Source organism: Heliconius melpomene, chromosome 10, assembly GCF_056956725.1.
Source record: "Heliconius melpomene rosina isolate 202511_hmr_F chromosome 10, ASM5695672v1, whole genome shotgun sequence".
Taxonomy (NCBI): Eukaryota; Metazoa; Arthropoda; class Insecta; order Lepidoptera; family Nymphalidae; genus Heliconius; species Heliconius melpomene.
In genome coordinates, this window is record NC_140398.1 from 2,379,465 (window position 1) to 2,400,055 (window position 20,591).

Consider the following 20,591-nt stretch of genomic DNA (forward strand, 5'->3'; position numbering starts at 1 on the left):
CACTCCAATTGTGCGTTGTAGGTCACTCACAAAGTAACTAAAAAGTTTTATATAATATATTAGCATTCGGATTATTTAGCGGTTTTTTTACCAAAGAAGCTATCCAAACATCCTTACGGATTTTTAATATTCCCGGTAACATACGAAACAAAAAACAAGATTCCTCACCATAAGCAGCCTTCAATCTATAATGGTTGGGGGGTGCGAAGGTATCAGCCAGTATGTCAGCTATGGAGGCGACGCGCGGCGAAGCCCGCTGACGGCACCGCAGGCGCGCGAGCAGTGCCGCGTGGAGCGCCCATAGCTCGTCGAGGCGCGGGAACATTCTCGCCACCTGCGCCTCCGACACGTTTGTGAGGCGCGCCATGCCTTCTGCGAACATCTGTGGGATATGGGCTATGTGTTATACGCACGCACTTATTTAAACTTACAAGAGTACGTGCGTAAGTACTATCTTGGACTTCTATTTAGTGAAGTTATAGAAGAAAACTTTAACATATTACACACACTTCAAACCACCTAAATAATAGAAAATTAATGAAGATTTAAGAATGAAGTAATGACGCCACAAGAAGTATTATTATACTACCATTGCTTTTAACTTCATAATATAATAAATACATACCTTCTGCATTAACCGTATTGTGAGACAATGATGTTTCTCCGTCAAAATAAGTTCATAGATATGTTCTTGACGTTTCGTCTCTCTATCGCCAATTTGTCTAAAAAATAATTTTTAAATATAAATTTTATTAGATAGAGGCAGACATGATATTTATGATTTTTTCTCATAGAATTTCTCATGAATAATTATATACATTTTAAAAATGAAGCTAATGTAAGTTACACACATTATTTATTGTTTATACTTAGCTACACAATTCTTTACATAGTATTGAATCAATTTAATATACAGAATTAATAAATGAAACTAATCTTACAAAAACAACGTTTGTGTTTTTGGAAAAAAAAAACTCTATTTACATGGATGGACAAAATAATCATAAATACAGTGAGGTCGACGATTTGTGACCGCTCTGAAGGAAGCTACTGCGGTTTGATTTTAGGATTTTTTTTCTTTCCGAGTAAACAAATCACAAAAGTTCAGCAAGTCCAATTTCAGGGTGACCACGATTCAAACTTCATGACTAAAATTAAACTCACTTAGCAAGTCCCTTAGGTGCTCCAGCAGCCCACGTGTCAGGCTCAGAGGCCCCCAGTCCTAACAAAACAGCCTCATCTCCAAGCTGGTCTGGCGTTATGTACACTTCCGGCCATTCACTACTGGCCGCGTCATCTGATGCACTAGAATTGAAACAAAACTTATTGTATTAACAATATATAATAACTAGGAACAAAAAAAAGAAGTGATCCGATAATAAATCTCGAATTTGATAGAAAGTATAATATATAGTGTAAAAAAATATGTAGATAAGTTATATATTTTTAAAAACTACATATTTTTGTTACACAGAGAATTTGTATAAAAACAAAACTATACAATAATAATTATAAACTCACTTGCTCTGGTCATGTTTGTGATCAGATCCATCTTTCTCGTCGTTATAAATATGGCTCGTGCTAAAAAAATATACGTTGAAATTAATAATATCATAGCAATCGAATATTCCTTTAATTCCTGAGAACATTGAATAATCAAATATATTCAAAATTACAATTAGAATAAATTATTTTATACATTTCAATTCTAGCAAAATTATAAAATACAATTTGGAATTACAATACAAGGGCCAAGTTCAAAAACACATTATTCATACGGGATAAGGAATATAATAGGACATACTTGAGACTGTGACAGGTTTATATAATTTACCTTCAGTAAGCTGTAAATATTGAAATTAGCGTAAAGCCTAAATAATAAAAAGAAGCATTGACAGAGACGCTCACATTATTATTTAATAAAAACATGCAAATTTTGATATAGAAATAGAATTAACGAATTCAGAAGATCAAAAAAATTATACAAAATGCTGGAAAATAATAATTATTAAATATAAATTTTAACTATATATTTTTGTAATTAATATGGTTTTTATTCAAACATAACACGTTTTTCTTAACTAATGTGCAATATAACATCTATTAGATACTGTTTTTTGACGGACATGTAAATAATCCCAACGGACTACATATCTAAAGTTCAACATAATATTTCAACAGCAATTGTGTGTTACTGATACGTGATATCCAAATAACATACTGTCATTTAAAATCAATAAAATAAAACAAAAAAAGTACATAAATCATCATAAGTCGATCACGACTACAACAACAATATCGTCAAGAGAAATTTCAAACTACCTCCAAATAGACAGAAAGATACACAAGTAAGGCGTTGTGAATGAGTCGAGAACCAGCTAAAGTCTGTATGTGTGATGACGACCACGTACTGCTATGTTGTATATTTTTTTACAAGCACTTTCAACATAAATTTACCGTATAAATATTTTTTTATCAATATTTAGACTAAAAATTAGGTAAAAGATTAGGTTAAAAGTACTTCTAAAATAAATTCCAACCTTCAACAAAATAAAACTACCAATAAAATAAACAGAATAAATCTCAACCTATCAGAAACAACAAGTCGAAATGACGAAGAGAAAGAACGAGACGATGGTACGTGCGATGGGAGAATTAGAAAGAGATAATGCCATTTTAACGGATTCTTATCGCAGTTTGATTATTTATTATTTTTACTAAATAAAAGAATCACATAAAAAAACAATTTAAACTTTGGAATCTATCTGTGTGTTGAATAATATTTAATCTGTATCCTACATACAACACATTGGGCGTTCTTTTTTCAAGTTCGACATTTGGATAAACAATTCAAAAATAGAACCCAATGAAACCACGATGAAAATACGTCAATACAGCGATGGCGATGCGCACTTACTGCACGCCGAGCTTGGTCGCGACGCGGCGCCACGGCGAGTAGCACCCGGTCGACTGCTTCTTGCTAACATAACGAATATCAATCACCCCCGTGTTTGTTGGTACCGAGTTGTGTGCCCCGGGTGGATTGATTGAGGCGGCTTTTTTACATATGCCTTCGATTTTTATTGGTTTAGAAATTTATAGATTTGTGTAATAATAATATGTACTTAGAATTGTTAATGGTTGTAAATTAATGTTAAATATTATAAAGTTATATTTTTATTTTGAAGACGCATACATTTAAAGTTCAAGTAATTTTGTCCAATATTTCTCAATATGACAAAAATATTCATAAGCAATTGTAATACTACTAGTTACCGAACCTCAATCCATCCAATAATCCAATTTTGTTATAAGAAGACATTAGTTCCTCCAAACCAATCAAAAAAGGAAAATAAAATTGCTAAGTTCAAAATACGAAAAAAAAAAAAGAGAAAACAAAACAAACGCTAAAAAACCAACAAATATAACAAAAATATAATAGCAACCACGAAGCAAATATACATTAGCATTGAAGAAAGAACATTGAGTGTAAGATATAAAAGTGGTAATAATAAAAAAACAGTGTCTCATACTTGTGTATCTTCTTATAATCAAATGGTAAACGTGAACCAAAATTTGAGGACCCTCCTTAAAACATATATTGGAAAAACGATCCAATAATAATAAGACTAACTGTAACACATTATCACGCAAATAAATTCTAAATGCATCAGAGCAAAATGGCACCTTCGTCCCGAGCCATCACAATCGTTGCAATTAAAAAATAAAGCAGCAAAACATATGCCATACAAGTATAATACTTAAAAACTTTACAATTATTCACCGGTATTTAAAATTGTTTATATTTCAATATTAATAAAAAAATATTATGTTTATATTTATTTATTAAAACTACTTACCAATTAGCGTTCTGTGATTGTCCTGATACAGAACTTCGTTTGCTACTTTTCCCGCTGCTGGCACTCAAAGATTTTCCTACTGACGTCTGTAAGGAGAACTTAAAGCTTTAAAATGATTATAACCATATTTCCTTTAAATTTAATTATAAAGTAATATAAGTTAGGTGGATTTATTACCTTAGAAGATTTAGGTTTGTTGCACTCCACTATGTAATCTTTACATACATTTTGATGTACTGTCAATAAACAAGCTGAAAAGTAAAAAAATATCCCTAAATTTATATACTGATCAGTTAAGAAGTTAAAAAAATCTTATAATTTAGTTATATATTTTTTAAGGTAATTAATAACATGTAAAATGAATTTCTAATTATTTTTATCTACTATTTAAAAGTTTAAAATGTCGAATCACGTCAGTTATGTCAGTCGCCGCAGTAGAATGTGGTCTGTCCACATTCTTATGGGTTTACAGGGTTTGCTCGCTAGTATATTATTCTTCTCTTAAGAATTTAAACTTTTAAATTAATTTAACTTCTCTTCAGAAGAATAATATGCTAGCTATTTTAGTTAAACGTGTCAGTCACATCTATTGTGTCAGTTGCGATTAACAGATTTGATTTCCAGGGATTGCCTGAAGAAACGAATATGCTTTTTTATATATAACTTTAGATAATTATGTCGGTCTCATCTATTCTGTCAGTCATGTCAGTCTCAGTAGTACTCACTCTCGCAGTAGAGCGCGGGCTGGTCGGCGATGTCGCGCGCGCACCAGTGACACTGCCCGCCTGCATTTGCCGCCTGCCACGAGTGCGACGACTTGCGGGATTTGTCCTGGAAAGCAAATCAAATAGACTTTTATATTTTAGAAGGGAACTGAATATGATGACCCTCTGTTTGTAATTAATCAAACTAATTAAAACATTTTCATTAACTTCAAACTTACTTTCTTCTTTCTAAAGAAGAGACTTCCCCTTTTTCGTCGTTTTTCAGCATGAGGATCGTACGCCACCCTAATACAAGCAAAAATGAGCTTTATTATAACATTGGTTTAAAGTATATTTTTATTTTTTGACATGCAAAATAGATTAATAATAATTAATCGTGAAATCTAACAAACGTCAAGCAAAGCTTTGTGCACCAAACTCATGCGCAATCATATTTAAAGTAAAAAAAAACGACATTATTTTAAAACAAATTAAGACAATTTAGACTGTGACAATGGAGACCATTATATGTATTTGCCTTACCTTCCTAAGCGCTTTTAAGTTTCTTAAAGCTGCTTACATCATAAATAAATATTAATATTGCAATAATAATTAGTAATTTATTTTTATACAAGTACAATTTCAAACAGTTTGAGATGTTATAGCTTATAGAATCAATCCCAAATAGGTATAGAAAGTGTTTGTCGCATATATTGTTAAAAAGAGCATTAAATTCAAAATGCAGCCAGTATAAAACGGATGTATATTTTTTTTATATAATATATAATAGATAATATCAGGTTTTGAAAGATTTATTACTGCTAGTTAGTTCAAAGTTTATCTTCATTATAAACGCTCGAATATTTTTGAGTTCTAAAAAATCCTACATTTTATAAAAACCAATTATATATACATAAATCCATCAAATTCCATTTAGTTCAAAATATTTTAACCCAAAAACGAAAAATATATAAAGCAGTTATAGTCTGAATAATAAATCTACAACTGACTGCATCATCTCTTTAACTCGCTCCCTCATATTACATTAAACACTAGCCATTCTATTTCCTATACCGATTCAAAGTACACCCGTAAAAAACCCAATGTCCATAAACAAAATATAGTACTTTAAAGTATTATTTTCCAAAGAGATATAAGACATTTGATCAGTCACAAATATCACAAGAGATGGCAACTGACTGAATTATCATTTTGTCTCAAACTTTTATATTAATTTTTTTCCTATCAAACTCACTGTTCCATAAACAAACGATGCATGTTCCTCGCCAACAGTTCAGCGTTTCCGCGCGGTTGTGGTACCGTGGTGGCGTCCTCGTCGCTCTCCGTCTCGCTCGCACCGCCACCTGACGCGCTGGTGCCGAGCGAGATGGGTATATGCGAATGTTTTTGTTTAGACAATATTTAAGTATAATTTTTTTAGCTTTACGCTGTATATAGAAGAGAAGCCAGAAGGAACCTAGTATTACGCTCTGTTCCACAATCACCACCACCCCCTGATTACAAAATGGATGTGGAAAGGCGTAATGCTGCCGGTAATAGAATGAACGGAGTATTTATTGCATTGATAAAACGAAGAAACGTCAGCATAGCTGCACGTTGCACGCTGCCATACACAATGCAGTGTTAATACTAACTCTGTTTTACGACAGAGAATCATGGGTATTACAGAAGAAAAATGAAGGAAAGAAAAATACTATAGATATGTGATTTCTTCGTAGGATATGCGGAGTCAGCTTTGACCGAACCCACAATTAAGAGATACACAGAGTAGCAGATATTAAGAGGATATACCAGTGAGAATTAAGAAAATTCAGGCGGTTTGGGTAAGTCGAGATAATGAGTGATGTAAGAATTTCAAAATAGATTTATGATGGAAGAGTAAGTAGTAAGGGAGGGACCTGGAGACCGGTTGCCCTTCGAAAAACAATATAATATTCTTTCTCAAAAGTATCAATATATATTCAATAAAAGTAATAATATTCTTTATTGCGCAAAATATACATAAGAAAACAACAATAAAAACATTTAGTTCACAAAAATAGACTTATCTCTATAAGAGATTTCTTCCAGCCAACCAGTGGAAGTGGAGGGGTTACGTTGCTTAAGCAAGACATAATTTTTGTAAATGATGACATGACATTCATCAAAATGAAAAGTAAAAATTAATGAAATAACTCTAGATCACAATAGCTTTTGATTGTATCTAATAATAACTTATGGTTATTTCTTGCAATGAATTATATTTCATTCTAAAGATAAAAAGTAATCCTACATTATTTATATATTTAGTATTTTATAAAAGTAATAATACAACATATATGAACGTAACAAATAAAAGCCAGTTTTTGTATATAACTGGTAACTAAGTGCCTTTAAATGGCTAAGCAAAGTGCAAAACAATGACATTGACTTGAGGACATGCACTTTCTTCAAACAACAAAACCATGCAAAAAAATACTTTTACTCTCAATTTATTAACAAAATAAATTTGATATCATAAAAAAGTATATATAACACAATTACTTACGTCATTATTTATTTAATAATATTATTACTAGTAATGGAAAATGTATTATGAAATACCTTTAAACTTTTTTTTAATAAAAATAAAGATATTAATATATATTTTATCTAAAAGTTACATGTTCAATTTCATTATAAAGTAATATGCGAAAGTAGTTAATTTGATACTCCCAAATCAATATTAAAATTATTTACTTAAATTATACCATATCCCTCTTTTTTTCAAAGATACCACGATCCTCTTATTGTCTTTTTATAATTTTAAGTATCCAAAATGAAACAAATAAATCAAGTCAACAGTTCTCTTTCCAAATATCACTACTACCTCCAACTTAGGTAACTTCCAAAAATGTATTGTAACTTAAAAGACTTGAAAGGCTTAGAATATTTTGAGGATACGTAAAAAGGAATACTTAAGGTATTGAAACTTAGAAAATTTACAAGGCTTAAAAGATTTAGAAAAACTTACGCATTAGGTGCAGGTGTAGGTTGTGGTGGATGTACTGCGGCGACTATACTGGGCGTTGATACCGATTTTTGTAATGGAAGCCGCGGAGTTAAACGCGTTGACGGCGGATCTCCGGCTGCGGCTCTTAACGCTGCCGTTACTTTCTCGAATTCTTTCTGTTTTTATAGTAAATTAGAAAAAAAGAAAATAACTCTTTCATTAAAAAGTTTATAATTTGAATTAGGTTAAGTTTTAAGTTTCTCTATAAGTCACATTTTATAAAAATAGAAAGAGAGGAAGTAAGAGATTATTCGATTCGTTATAAACCCTTACCAAAAGTGAACAAGAAAAGGAAAATGTTCAGAAACAAAAAATATTTGTATGCTAACATTTGTTCTGTATTTGTAAACGAAATATGTTTGGTATAATAAAAAACGTGTCCACACACGAACCAACTGACTTGAAAATGAAAATATTAAATATTACTTTTCCCCGAGAGGGAATCGAACCCGCAAGCTGTCACGTTTAGACACAGGCTTGTGCTCTAAGACTGACCTCTGGCTTTCTGAGTTATTTGATTAATAATTGCCTAGAGCACTTAGAGCATTTCCAAGAGGCATAGTTCTATATTTTGCTACGTACTTTTTATATTATCTTCTAAATAATTTCCTTTGAGTGAATAATACTTAAAAAAATAAAATAATATGAAACTCACAGCTAAATCATTGTCATTCAACGAATGTGTTGAATGTCGGACTGGTCGTGGTACTTCACTCTCTGACTCCATTGACGAGAGAGAGGCACTGTGCCCGTTGAGGGTACTAGAAAAGAATAAAAATTAGCACAGCATCAATTAGCGCAGTGATCCATCGTCCAATTTTCGGGACCATGCCTGCTATGGCAACACAACTCACGCCCCCGAGTGAGAATTGAATTTACAATCGCCGCGTTTACAGTCAGTCATACGCTGTGCGCTGTGGCGTGATAAATGAAACATTGGAAATGCCTCTTGGTAACATCTGATCGAACTTTCGTTACATCCAAAAGATTAACGTCATTTTATGAAGCCCATAACTTTCGTTGATAAATGGATTATCCAACACCAAAATAATACTTCAATCGAACCAGTAGATCATGAGATTAACGCGCTCAGTCAAACATATAACATTAGTATAGAAGTTATAGAATTATAAATTCCATATACAAATATAATATTAAATACCTTCTTTGTCTCTGTGCATCATGTAGCCGAGCACAAGGTTCTAAAGCTGCCCAAGAACTCCTCCGTCCACCTTCATCACGTCTCTCCCACATACCCCATTGACGGGATTCACCTAAAATATTATTATTACTCTTAGTTCAAATTTGATTTTTTTGCGTTCCCCACTATCAGAATTTTCCAGACATTACATTTTGAGAAGCGCAACTCAATGCCGCGCTCAGTTCAAAAAGAATCAAAGCCTACTGAAGCTTGAACTGGACAACCAAAATTATATTAGTACGATATAGGATATTTGTATCACTTTACCTTTAATAAGAGATATAACAAATATAGAGTACATAAAAATAAATTAAAAGAGAAGACTAAGACAAACCAAACTTACCACTGCCTTTTCTACTCTGAGGATAAAAGTCCAAGTGTGTTGGTGATGAGCACTCGGGCTCGACGACGCCATCCTTGCACAGTGACGGACAAGACGTACTTAGTCGACTAGTGCCTGTCGCCTGTAATTAAGAAAAATATATTAGAATAAGATCCCAAATATATATTTTTGTGTCTCATTGAGGCCGTTGAGGCCCTTGGGCATAAGCGTGCAACTGTAGAGCTTTATGTTTTATTTGGTTAATCTATAGTTTATCTCCATATTAAACAAATAATGGACACATATAGGAGTCATTACCATCAACGGCAACGGCGCCGCCCGCATACGCTGCACGGCCGCGTGCAGTCGTCTCAGCTGTTGAAGGCTGTCATCGAGAACACCAGGGCTGTGTGGCGTTACACTTATCGTCGGCACCTAGGACAGGTAAATTGGCTTTAAAAAAGTTTTTATTGAGGCCAATTGTGACGTTCGACGTGAAATTGGGAACGAAATGTCTGAACACTATGTTCCCTCTGCCTTCCCTAAAAAAATTTTTAAAATATAAACGTGATTATTTAAATAACAATGTTAAGTATTTTTATTTTAATACCCACGAGTATATATTGTTGTCTTGTAATTGTTGGACTTTACTCCTATAACTCCACTATTTATAAATATCTAGGTATAATTTTTTTGCTTGATTCTTTTAATATAACATGTATATTAAACTAAAATTAGAAATAGCTGCCTCATTCAATGTATAAATTCAGCCCGAATCAAATAATTCACAGTATATTAAAATAATTAAAAACTACATATATAAAAAAAGAAATTTACTTGTATGGGTACCTGTGCCCTGGCGGCGGCCATGGCTGGCGGCTGTGATACGTGCTCGGTCACTTCGTCCTCGCTGCTGTCGGAACGCGAGTCCGAACTGCCGCCACCTTCGTCTGTAAACATGGTTAAGCTTATAGTGACTCAGTGAAAACAATAACTATTGTATTCTCACTGAAAAGAAAGTCATAGATTCACATTTTACTATGGGTTAGAAACTATGTTGTATATAAGTAAATATTTGATTTGAATTGGGCATATTATTTTTAAATACTACCTGTTATATGATCATATTTCTTTATAAAATAATAAAGGTTATCGGGATAATTAATTTATACATAAAATCTTAATATAAAATTAATGAAAATAATATGTATGTATGTGCACATTTAAAAGGATAAAAATATAAAAAAATCGGATAAATAAGTCTTTATTTCATCGTTTTCCGTATAAATATGAATACAAAAAATATGACAATTGTTTATATAAAACCATAAAAGTTATATTTTTATGAATCCATAAATCCATTTACGTTTCCTACAGACTACAATCTACAAAGTTGGAAGTTATCAAACTCTATCGTCCGGAAGAGCCGTGGAAACGGATATTGAACGTTTCAAGCAAATGATTATGAGTTAAGTAGGCTAGAACAGGTCGAAATATCTAGCTTTATATATATTAAATAAGTATAATAAAAAAATATCGCAGTCGTAAAATATTTAGAGTATTTAAAACATGAAAAATTGCTTTAAAAACATACAAACAACAATATTAAATTACTAAAATTAAAATTTAAACTAAATCGACAGAACCTACTGCTAGACTTTGTTTCAGCCAAAAAACAAAGACAGGAGATCGAATTACTGTAATAGGTTAATTCGTATATAATTAGAAACTCTACTTTGGATAAAAGATTTTAATTACACTCTATTTGATAGCCTTCTGTAGAGTTCTGTACTTTGCTTAATAACGAGCTGACCTGCTTTAATAAGCGCATTGCAGATCAACTCATGTTTACGTTAGAAACGTGGGCTCTACAGCTTCTTTTAATTAATATTTATTATATTAAAAAGTTGAATTTTAAATGTACACTGCCATTTTTATAAGTCTAGTTTTCATTTTATTTTATGATTTATCAAAAGGTTTGTTAATTTTCTCGTAGGTATCTATAAGAATACTGGTTCTTGTTTTTAGTAGATATTATTTAGAAGCTTTAAAAAGAAAAGATTTAACTCTAAGTTGAAGTTGTTTGTTTTTACCGAACTATTTGTTTGTACCTAACTCTAGAAAATGTATTAAAGTAAATATATTTATATGTATCGTTTTAATTAGATAATTAAATATGAAGTTTTAACCAAAAAGAAATATTTTACGTCAATCCTGACCTCGTAATCGATCCTAACCTAATCCTCGTAATCCATTTAACCCAAGGGAAGCTTAATAGAATTGGACGTTAACGAATTTGTTTGAATACGAGTTTAAATTATCAATTCGCATAAAATCCCAATTATTAATTTCCTTTATTCAATTACAATTTTACTAATATTTTTGAATTTGAGCACTACTTAAACCTATACATTCTCTATAGACTATGTTGAAGTTTTGCGACTTATTAATATTATTTCTGTAGTGACATTTTCGAAAATACCCTGCATTTAAACTCACATAATCTTATTTCCACACATTTTTATACTGACTTTAAATACTGACTGAGTAAGAAAGACAATACTTACAGAACTGACTAACCATGGTACCAAACAACTATCATCATACCTACCTACTTCAATACGATTCGCACTTTCAACCCGAGTTGTTAATTTATACAAACAGAATATGAATAATTGGCTTGTACTGCACTCTACGTGTGTTTTTTGTTGAAAAAATACGTCATATTTTTTTACATACAAGTGTGTCAGTAAAATTGTAAACGTATATTATTATATTGAGATAAAGTAAAATAAAATCGAATTTGTTTAAGCACTTTTGCTCGTGGTCGTAATATCGCATTCAGGCTTAGACCATTATTTTCACACTCTTCTGTCAGAGTGATGATTCTTTCTGATGATGCAGTAAGTACTGCATCATCTGCGTACAGCAGGCAATTCACACTCAAGTCACCTACTTTCACTCCCATGTCACTTTGTTTCACTCCATGGAGACTGCTATCCAAATACAAATTGTACAACCAAGCTAACAAGGCTCATCCTTGTTTATTGAACACTCGATTGGATGTCAAACTAAGGCGAAGCGCCAGCTCCTACTCGCATGCAGGCTGACTGATCTCTGTAAAGAGACTTTACAGCCTTCAGGAAGCGTCCGCTCAAATTGTACCAGGGTAGTGTCTCCCATAATTTCGTTGTCACAACTCTGTCAAACGCCTTTTCTTGGTCCACTAAAGCATAGAAAAAGGTTTTAGTTAACGGCCAAGAATTTACCGGTGTAGGTATTTCCTATATTTGTTAATGCAGGCGAGTGCTAAAGCATTGTAAAGTGACCCCTGAAGTCTACACATGTAAACTGAATTTAAAATAAAATCTATACAACATCTAAATCTGCAATTTGCATAAGATCATTCAAATATAGAAGACAACAGAATAAACTTCAATAAATAAATAATTTTATTATCTTTATTATGTTTTTAATAAAATTTTATAATTGCTGCATTCGCAACATTCTTAAAAGTTAATAATTAATCACGAAGAACACGTAACAATACGTAACAACGTGAATAAGGCTACACCGGTGACCTACATACTTCGCGGTATCAGGGCTGCAGTTAAACAAAAAAACCAGCCTGTTTGAACCCTCGTCAAAGACAACTTCCGGACAAGCGAGATAAGAGGAGAGAGCTCTTTCAAATTGGACACCAGAGAACGATTCTGCGGTTGTCATTATTATTTATTTATTTTTGTCATTATTATTTATTATTATTATTATTTATGTTAAACGAGAGGGTTCTTTGTTATAGATGTAGAACATTTAAAAATGTTTTAAATTAAGATGCTTTAATCAACATTTCATATTAAATATTTTAAAACCTACTCTAGGTATAGCTGTTAAAAAATAATAAGAGGGAAGACAATTATGTATTTTATTAACATTACGTTAATACCTAAATTATTTTGAAATTAAGAGAACTCAGAGTACACTTATACCTACTACCATTAAAGATAGTTTTGCGAGTTAATTTTGAGTTTATATTTTTCACATTCACATACAGATCAGAGTTTATTCGTTTTAAAGAATTGAATTCAACGCAACGTATCCTTTAAATCAAAGTTACAACGTAAAATTCAATTTTTTAAAATGTCGCGATCTCATCGCGCGTACAATTGATCATCTCCTAATGCGTGATGAAAGTTTCCGTCTTCTCCGTAAACATCATATAGATATATACAATCGTAACAGGATATTCAATTTACATGTAAATGCTCTTATCTAAGTCCAAAAAAAAAAAACAAATTACATACGCATACAAGGTATAATTTATCCCAAGAATCGCGCTAAAAGGAAATTCGTTGAAGGAAGGATACACCAGAGAGAGATCAGAGGTGTAAATAGGTCGCTCAATGTAAGCAAAGTGCCGGTCCAGGTAAATTTGTGTTACATTAATATAAATGGTCATTCATATTAGATATATTTTTTAAAATTTTAAGTTCTTTACGGATTGTTATATGTTATAATAAATTAGAAGTATAGTAGGATACATGGAGGTTTTCATCATCAGCATGAGGTTTCATTTTGACGCAGTGGCCACTGGCAGCGTCAGTCTCCACTCGGGGGAATGATTATACATGTGTGGCAAGTCTAATCACGCCATTAAATTTATAATTTGGGCAGAAAGAAAAAAAACGTTGCGGGGTAAAACGTGACACTAAAAAACATCGAATCTTAAATATAAAGTAAAAATATATATGTTAATATTATCTAGTTATACTCGTTGCGATAAAGCAACAATGGCGTACTTTCAGTTTGATCGTTCACGCGATAATTCCAGTTTTCTTATGGGAACGTATGGGATGTCTTGTATGTTGCAACACGATCCGTGATATAACGTTTCAATTGCAGTTTACTTATAAAGTTTAACTATTACAGTTAAAATTAAATATAAAACAAAACTACAAAAAAAAACACTTTTATTTTCAATAAATAAAAGTTTTTGTAATAAAATAAATAATAATTAAAGCAAAATTTAAGAAAAGCGCCGGTCTGTATTTAAAGAAAAATGGCCGAAACAGGAGGGAAATTAAATTTTACCGAATTAAAAAATTAAAAATTACTTCCCCACACAGAAAAAGTCGCGGCACATCTCATTATTTATGAATTTCAGTACAACTGTTATGCGTAGAATTTCTTTATTATTTTCTAAATTTAATTAAAACGATATCATATCGTAACCGTGTCCATAATGCAATATTAACACATGTAGTTCGATAAAAATAATGTTCGCTTACTTAATATTATTATTAGTTGTTGTGATGGATATCACGTATTTGACAATTATTTATTAATTTATCTTTGTTTTTTTCGCTTAATAATGATGATTTTCTAGTATAAATCTTGTTTAGTACAATTTATGCATAGATGAAACACCAGCAAAGATTTAGGAAGTCATATTTAAATATTATTGTAGACTGTCGTGCGGGGAATGAACTATTTAATATTTTCATTTCCTCTTTCTGGTAACAAGACAAAACGCGGCGTTAGGTTCCACCTCTCAACACGGAATTGCTCAAGAATTTGAAAGAAAATGGGGAATGGAGTGTCTCGATACTACCCTCTGTCTACCCTGTTACATGCGGGATACAGTTATTGGTAAAAAACACATGAATGCAAAATATTAACATCAAGTGACCTGTTTAAACCAGGCAACCCTGGAGTTGCGGCAGACTGAGAGATGGCAACCATTGTTTTTCAAATTCTTTATACGATTTTCTTTCAAATTGTGTTGGATTCACATAAAAAACATATGAGTGCAATTTTTCACCAAAAACGCATTACCATAAATTTAAGTAAAGGTGATTTCTAGGCAACTAGTGTAAAACCAGTTTTCTTCATTTTAATTAAAAAAAAAAATTTTTTTTCTTATTGTACTTTCGCGCACAGAAACATTTTGATTTCATGAAATAACAAAGATCTGGCTACCGCAGACTTTTACTCTATATGCTTCACATTCACATTTTATTTAAGTTATATATTTTTTTATTTATGCATAAAAACTACATTGATAAATAAATACACATGTAAAAAAGGAAATTAACTGCGGTGCGGACGTCACGAGTGCTTCCCGTCGCTTCCGGTGGCGACGGCAGGGGAACGAGCTTGACGACATCCGTGTTAAGGGTAGCTCTATATACAACTCGAAGAATGGATAGGCAGAAAATGCCTACTTTTTATTGAAACACGATATTAAAAAATATACATTCTTTTTTTAAGAAAAATATTTAAAAGAAAGGCCTATGTCCAGCAGTGGACCTTAAAAGGCTGATGGATGATTTAAAAGAAAACAATCGCAAATGTGATTTATTATTACAATAATTATATTTTTTTATATCCTTGATGGATCATCTTCACAAATATGAACTAGATGTCTATTTTGTTTATTTTGTGCCAAATTAGTATGTACTAATATTGACATACAAATACCTATTTAATTGGTTGCTACCGTCATTGTATGTTGTTCAAGTACACCAGGGAACGTCTGTACGTGTTAAATATGAGCTGACTAACGGCATTACTTTTGAAAGCAATTGTTTAACTTACAAGTCAGTAATATTAAATAATGTACAGTATTACTATAATATGTAGTATGCTAAAGTATAATGAAGAGATTATTCTAAATATGTTTGTATTAAAATCAACAGAACATTTTTTTTATGGGAAGGACAAGGAAAACGAGCGCACGGGTCACCTGATAGTAAGTGATCACCGCCGCCAACGACCCCGTGTAACACTAGAGGAGCTACAGGTGTGTTTTCAGCCTTTAACATGGAGATAGATACGCTTTTTGAAGGTACCCCTGTCGTGACGCAGATAGGCCATTCCACAGTTGGAGTGGCCTACCTGCGTGTGGTGGGTGGAAGGAAGTTCCTACGGAATCGCAGAGTGGTAGAGTCAATCCAGGTGGTGAGAATTATATTTAAGTCTGTGGCGTACTCAGTACTATTGCTAACTACTACTACTAGTACTACTAGTACTATTTCTTGGTAATCAATTATTCTATGTTTTTCAAATAAATTTTAAAGTGTTATTGTATACTTAGGAAAGAAAAATATTTTCCAAGAGGCGCAGGTTCAAATCACGCTAAGTTAAAATTTTCGTATATATTCTAATGTATTGGAATCCACGCCTCTTGAAAACTGTTGCAAGCCGTTGAGGAAACTTGCATAAAAGCGATCGATCGATTGCCTTTTTAATAACTCACTATAATTATAAATTATATCTATAAATATAGCTTTATTTTTATATACGTATAAACAGCTTTATTATATATAGTATATATTATTTTCGTTCGATGTTCATATTAATAGAAAATATATCCAAATAAGTCCTTGTTGACTGAAATAGGCTAACCAGTCGTCACGAGTGCTGATTTAATAATAGATCTGTGCCAGGTGCTGTTGACTAACTTGTTTAGAGGTAGAAATTCTATTATACACTGTCTACGACAATTACTTGAATGAAAAAATTGCGAAATTAGATTTCTTTTGCAATAAAAAGATTATTATTATTTTTATTTTCAAGGGAAAACCTACAGTAAAGTAAATAATTAAATAATAGAACATAAATCTAAAAGCAATCAAAACTCCACAGATTAAATTAAATTCGAAAAAAAAATTGGGACAAGTGACGTATTGTATTTTTGAAAATGTCAAAACAGGCAACTTGTTTAATTACCTCCGAAGCATAATCAATATTATAATATGTAAACGAAACTATAATATTAAAATAAGTAGAGCATCAATCAGTAATAACTTCATTTTAATTAATATTTTTTGTTATTAGTCTATATAAAAAATTTAAAACAAATATCACAAGGTCAATGAATATATTTACATACTCTAGATTGTTTAAACTCTAAACGATATTTAATGGATATTCATTAACAGGGAAATTGTTAAAACCACAGATAAACTACAGATTTTTTGAAAAATAAAGTTATATATAGGTACAGTAAGTATGTAGGTGCGTTATTTTAAAATTATTAATTTATTTTATCAATCTTATTTTTTCGATCACTTTTTCAAACAATATGAACGATTGATATGCAGTCCGACTGTAAACTCTACTGTTGCGGGTTCGACTCGCAGTCGGGGGAATTATTTATTTTCCCTCCACCGCTCGGGTCACAAGACAAAGAGTATGTTCGCTATACTCAACACGTAATAAAATCTCGAAAATTGGGGACGCATAAATTATAAAGTGTCTTAACATTAGGTTCCCTCTGCCTACCTACTATGCTACAAGCGGCAAACAACAAGGAACTCCTTGTTGTTGAAAAAACAATTATATCAATAAAATACGATGAACAATATATGTAAAATTATTTTATACTTTACAACAATATTCCCATATCTTAAAATATACGTACAAAGCAACAAGGGGAGAAGAACTTGTCTATAAATAAACAAAGCTAAATAAGGGTGTGTTTAAGCATAGTTGTTTGTTAACGTTAGTAAACGCTATAGAGTGGACAAAGTAAAGCACAGTATTAATGGCGGAGATGAGTTGCCTCTTATCGGTAATAGATATTATATGTAATTAATTTGCGGCATATAATTAAACCTACGTGTATAGAATATTATAATTTTAATAGTTGGAAAACTTAATTAATCTTAATTTATTTAATTAAAAACAATATTAGAACAAATGGTAAAATAAAAACAAATTGATAAATTATAACAAAAAATTATGTTATGTTAATATGAAACTAAAAATATCAGAATTTAGCTCTAAATATATGAATATGTGTATAAAACATAATAATAATTAAGTGAAACGTTTTTAAATGTCACATTACGTAATGAGCCGTATAGGCGCAACAAGTAAACGCAAGCTAACTCCACAAGTACGGCATACATACCCAGCTGCAACCGCCCTACATGTTTGAAAGACAACCACTAATTTAATTATGTTCCAACCACAAGAAGAACACGCATTTTATTCAAAGACTTGCACTCATAATCAAAAATATTGAATTAACCCTTATACCCTTCGATAAAATTATCGAATTATATTCTGAACATAAACTTTAATGAATGAAACATTTGTTATTTTGTTTTTTAAGCGACAATTTATATGGTTCGCGTGTGAAAATCGCGAAATACATAATATATTTTGACAGAGGCTGCTCGGGCAGTCCTAGCCTTTGTACGGGCTGGTATATTTTGCGCATGCGTCAAATCGATCCACCGAGGGCGATGGAAGTTGAACTATCCAACGGTCTCAGTCACCCCCTAGTTATGGTCAGGATGGTTACTTTAATGGGGCAAACACTGTGCCACCTCATGAAACATTCAGGCCAATAAATGTTAGACATACGAGGGTTGCTTTCAGCGGACGATAGACAGCTTAGTAGTTTAGAGGGTTTTGGAAAGGGTTTTGTCCATTTCACTATTAAGAAAATGGCTTATTATGATTAAATATATAAGCAATATGATATTGAGGCCAGTTGTGGCGCAAGGGCACAGTCACTGTAAGCGCGATAGGTTATGGATTCGATTCCTACTCGAGGAAATGAAATATTTGACATTTTCATTTCTTCGCTCTGGTAAGGCAAAAGGCAGCGTTGACTTCCGCCACATAACACGCAATGCCTCCAGAATTCGGCGGAAAATTGGGAACGGAGTGTAAACGCGAAGCTGATTTATTACGTTTATTTTTAGTCGAAAATATCTTAAATATTAAACATTTTCTCTATTGAAAAAGAAACAGCAACAGCCTTCAAAAATATATTTTTGTCATGGTATTTAGAATTAGATAATTAAGTGTAACTGGCGCGCACGTCATTTCTCGCGATCTTGACGTACCTACTCACAATGGTCGTAGCGAAGTTATTTTGAATGGAGTGAAATCTGTATCGCAACCGATGGACCGTTCAGGGTTAAACAGGATGCGGTCGTCGGTCCTTTACTTGTACTTCTTCTGTTACTAGTAACATTAAATTATTATAAGTTTTTAGAAGACATATAATATTTTGTATAAAGATTATAATTTTTAGTAATATATAGTATATATGTATATAGTATATGTAACGTTATAAAAGTTATTTATTTCGTGAAAATAGTATTTAAGTAACTCTTGTTTTTCTATAATTTGAGTTTACTTAATTATTGAACAATTATAATTTTTCAACAGGCTAATTATAAAATTTTCTTGTTATAAAATTTTCTTGAGTCTGGATATAGAGGAAATCTTTAAACATTTCTTTATATTTGTTTAGCCTATGTTTGTATCTAAAACTTATGTTTATTTAAGCTAAGTTGTTTGTAAAACTCAATAAAGTTTATTATTTTATTATTATTATTATTTTTATTATTTACTTGCTTTTTGATAAAATGCCTAAAAATATATATTTAATATTGAGTTTAAAAAATGAATCTCATTTAAGTTTTTTATCAATACGACTATTAATAGCCGGATATAATTACAATAAATAACCAATAAAATCGCTATAATATACTACACTATATTTAAAAAAAACTGCAAATTTAAAAAAAAAAGCTGTTTCCGCCCGGGATCGAACCGGGGACCTTGTGCGTGTGAAGCACACGTGATAACCGCTACACTACGGAAACTACGTACGTTGACTCCAAAAATAGTCACTGTATAAAATACAAATGCAATTTGTAAGACAATAAAGTTTTTTATTATAAGGAGAGCTAATATTTTGGTCGAAAGTAAATTCTATTTGTTTATTATGGAAGAGAAGGAATAATTTTGAAATTTTTTAAGTTTATTCCACTTGTGAAAGAAAAATGCTTTCTAGAAAACACACACAGTGGAATTTCAACCACCATTGTAAATTGTCCAAGAGACGCAACCTCAAATTCTGCTATGTTCAAATTTTTATGTGTTCTAAAAAAGTCATAGCCCAAGGCATCAAAGCAGCGAGCGCAGAACAATAATGTAAAATAAATATATGTGTAATATGTAATCATAATATTGTGTTAATATAAAATCAATTTTTGTACTTTTTTACAATTAGACGAAAATTACATGACATATTTTCCATTTTTATAGGACAATCCTTGCAAACATAATTATTAAGTAAAGTACATAAATAAAATTATTTATTTTTACCATTTTACTATCATACATATTTATGAAGAATTATTTAAGGTAAGTTACATATTCTTGTTTCTTAGCGCGATAGATATAAAGACCACAATACTTTTAGTTCCAACCTGATAATGTCAGAACCATTTTAAAAGAGCATTGTTGCTTAGATAAATGAGGTATTTAAGGAATTCTATTGTTTAGTTACAAAACTATTGATTTTCTTACATCTATATTGTTACAAAGTTTTGTTTCATTGGTCAATATATATTTTTTTGTATACTTTTATACTATTTAGTGGCCATCAGGGCACAGTGGCAAAATGTTTGACTACAGTTGC

At 31.7% G+C, this 20,591-nt stretch overlaps 1 protein-coding gene and 1 non-coding gene across 15 annotated transcripts in view; both read right to left on the reverse strand.

Annotated features, from left to right (window-relative positions):
- cyst (rho guanine nucleotide exchange factor 18 cysts) overlaps positions 1 to 20,591 on the reverse strand; it is a 54,579-nt gene that overhangs the window by 31,729 nt on the left and 2,259 nt on the right. For 3 of the 14 annotated variants that reach the window (XM_085192072.1, XM_085192069.1, XM_085192080.1), the window contains exons 3-18: positions 9,977 to 10,089; positions 9,458 to 9,574; positions 9,161 to 9,281; positions 8,779 to 8,890; positions 8,272 to 8,377; positions 7,578 to 7,732; positions 5,820 to 5,936; positions 4,804 to 4,870; positions 4,586 to 4,691; positions 4,038 to 4,111; positions 3,861 to 3,958; positions 2,918 to 2,980; positions 1,522 to 1,581; positions 1,165 to 1,305; positions 626 to 722; positions 169 to 382 (exon numbers count right to left, since the gene is read on the reverse strand). In XM_085192072.1, coding sequence (XP_085048198.1) covers positions 169 to 382; positions 626 to 722; positions 1,165 to 1,305; positions 1,522 to 1,581; positions 2,918 to 2,980; positions 3,861 to 3,958; positions 4,038 to 4,111; positions 4,586 to 4,691; positions 4,804 to 4,870; positions 5,820 to 5,936; positions 7,578 to 7,732; positions 8,272 to 8,377; positions 8,779 to 8,890; positions 9,161 to 9,281; positions 9,458 to 9,574; positions 9,977 to 10,089 — 1,761 coding nt within the window. Of the gene's footprint in view, positions 1 to 168; positions 383 to 625; positions 723 to 1,164; positions 1,306 to 1,521; positions 1,582 to 2,917; positions 2,981 to 3,860; positions 3,959 to 4,037; positions 4,112 to 4,585; positions 4,692 to 4,803; positions 4,871 to 5,819; positions 5,937 to 7,577; positions 7,733 to 8,271; positions 8,378 to 8,778; positions 8,891 to 9,160; positions 9,282 to 9,457; positions 9,575 to 9,976; positions 10,090 to 18,056; positions 18,359 to 20,591 lie in introns of those variants that run through there. The other 11 variants (XM_085192081.1, XM_085192082.1, XM_085192074.1 and 8 more) reach the window with 8 other exon arrangements.
- Positions 19,698 to 19,770, reverse strand: TRNAV-CAC (transfer RNA valine (anticodon CAC)). The gene has a single exon. It is a non-coding gene; the product is annotated as a tRNA-Val (tRNA).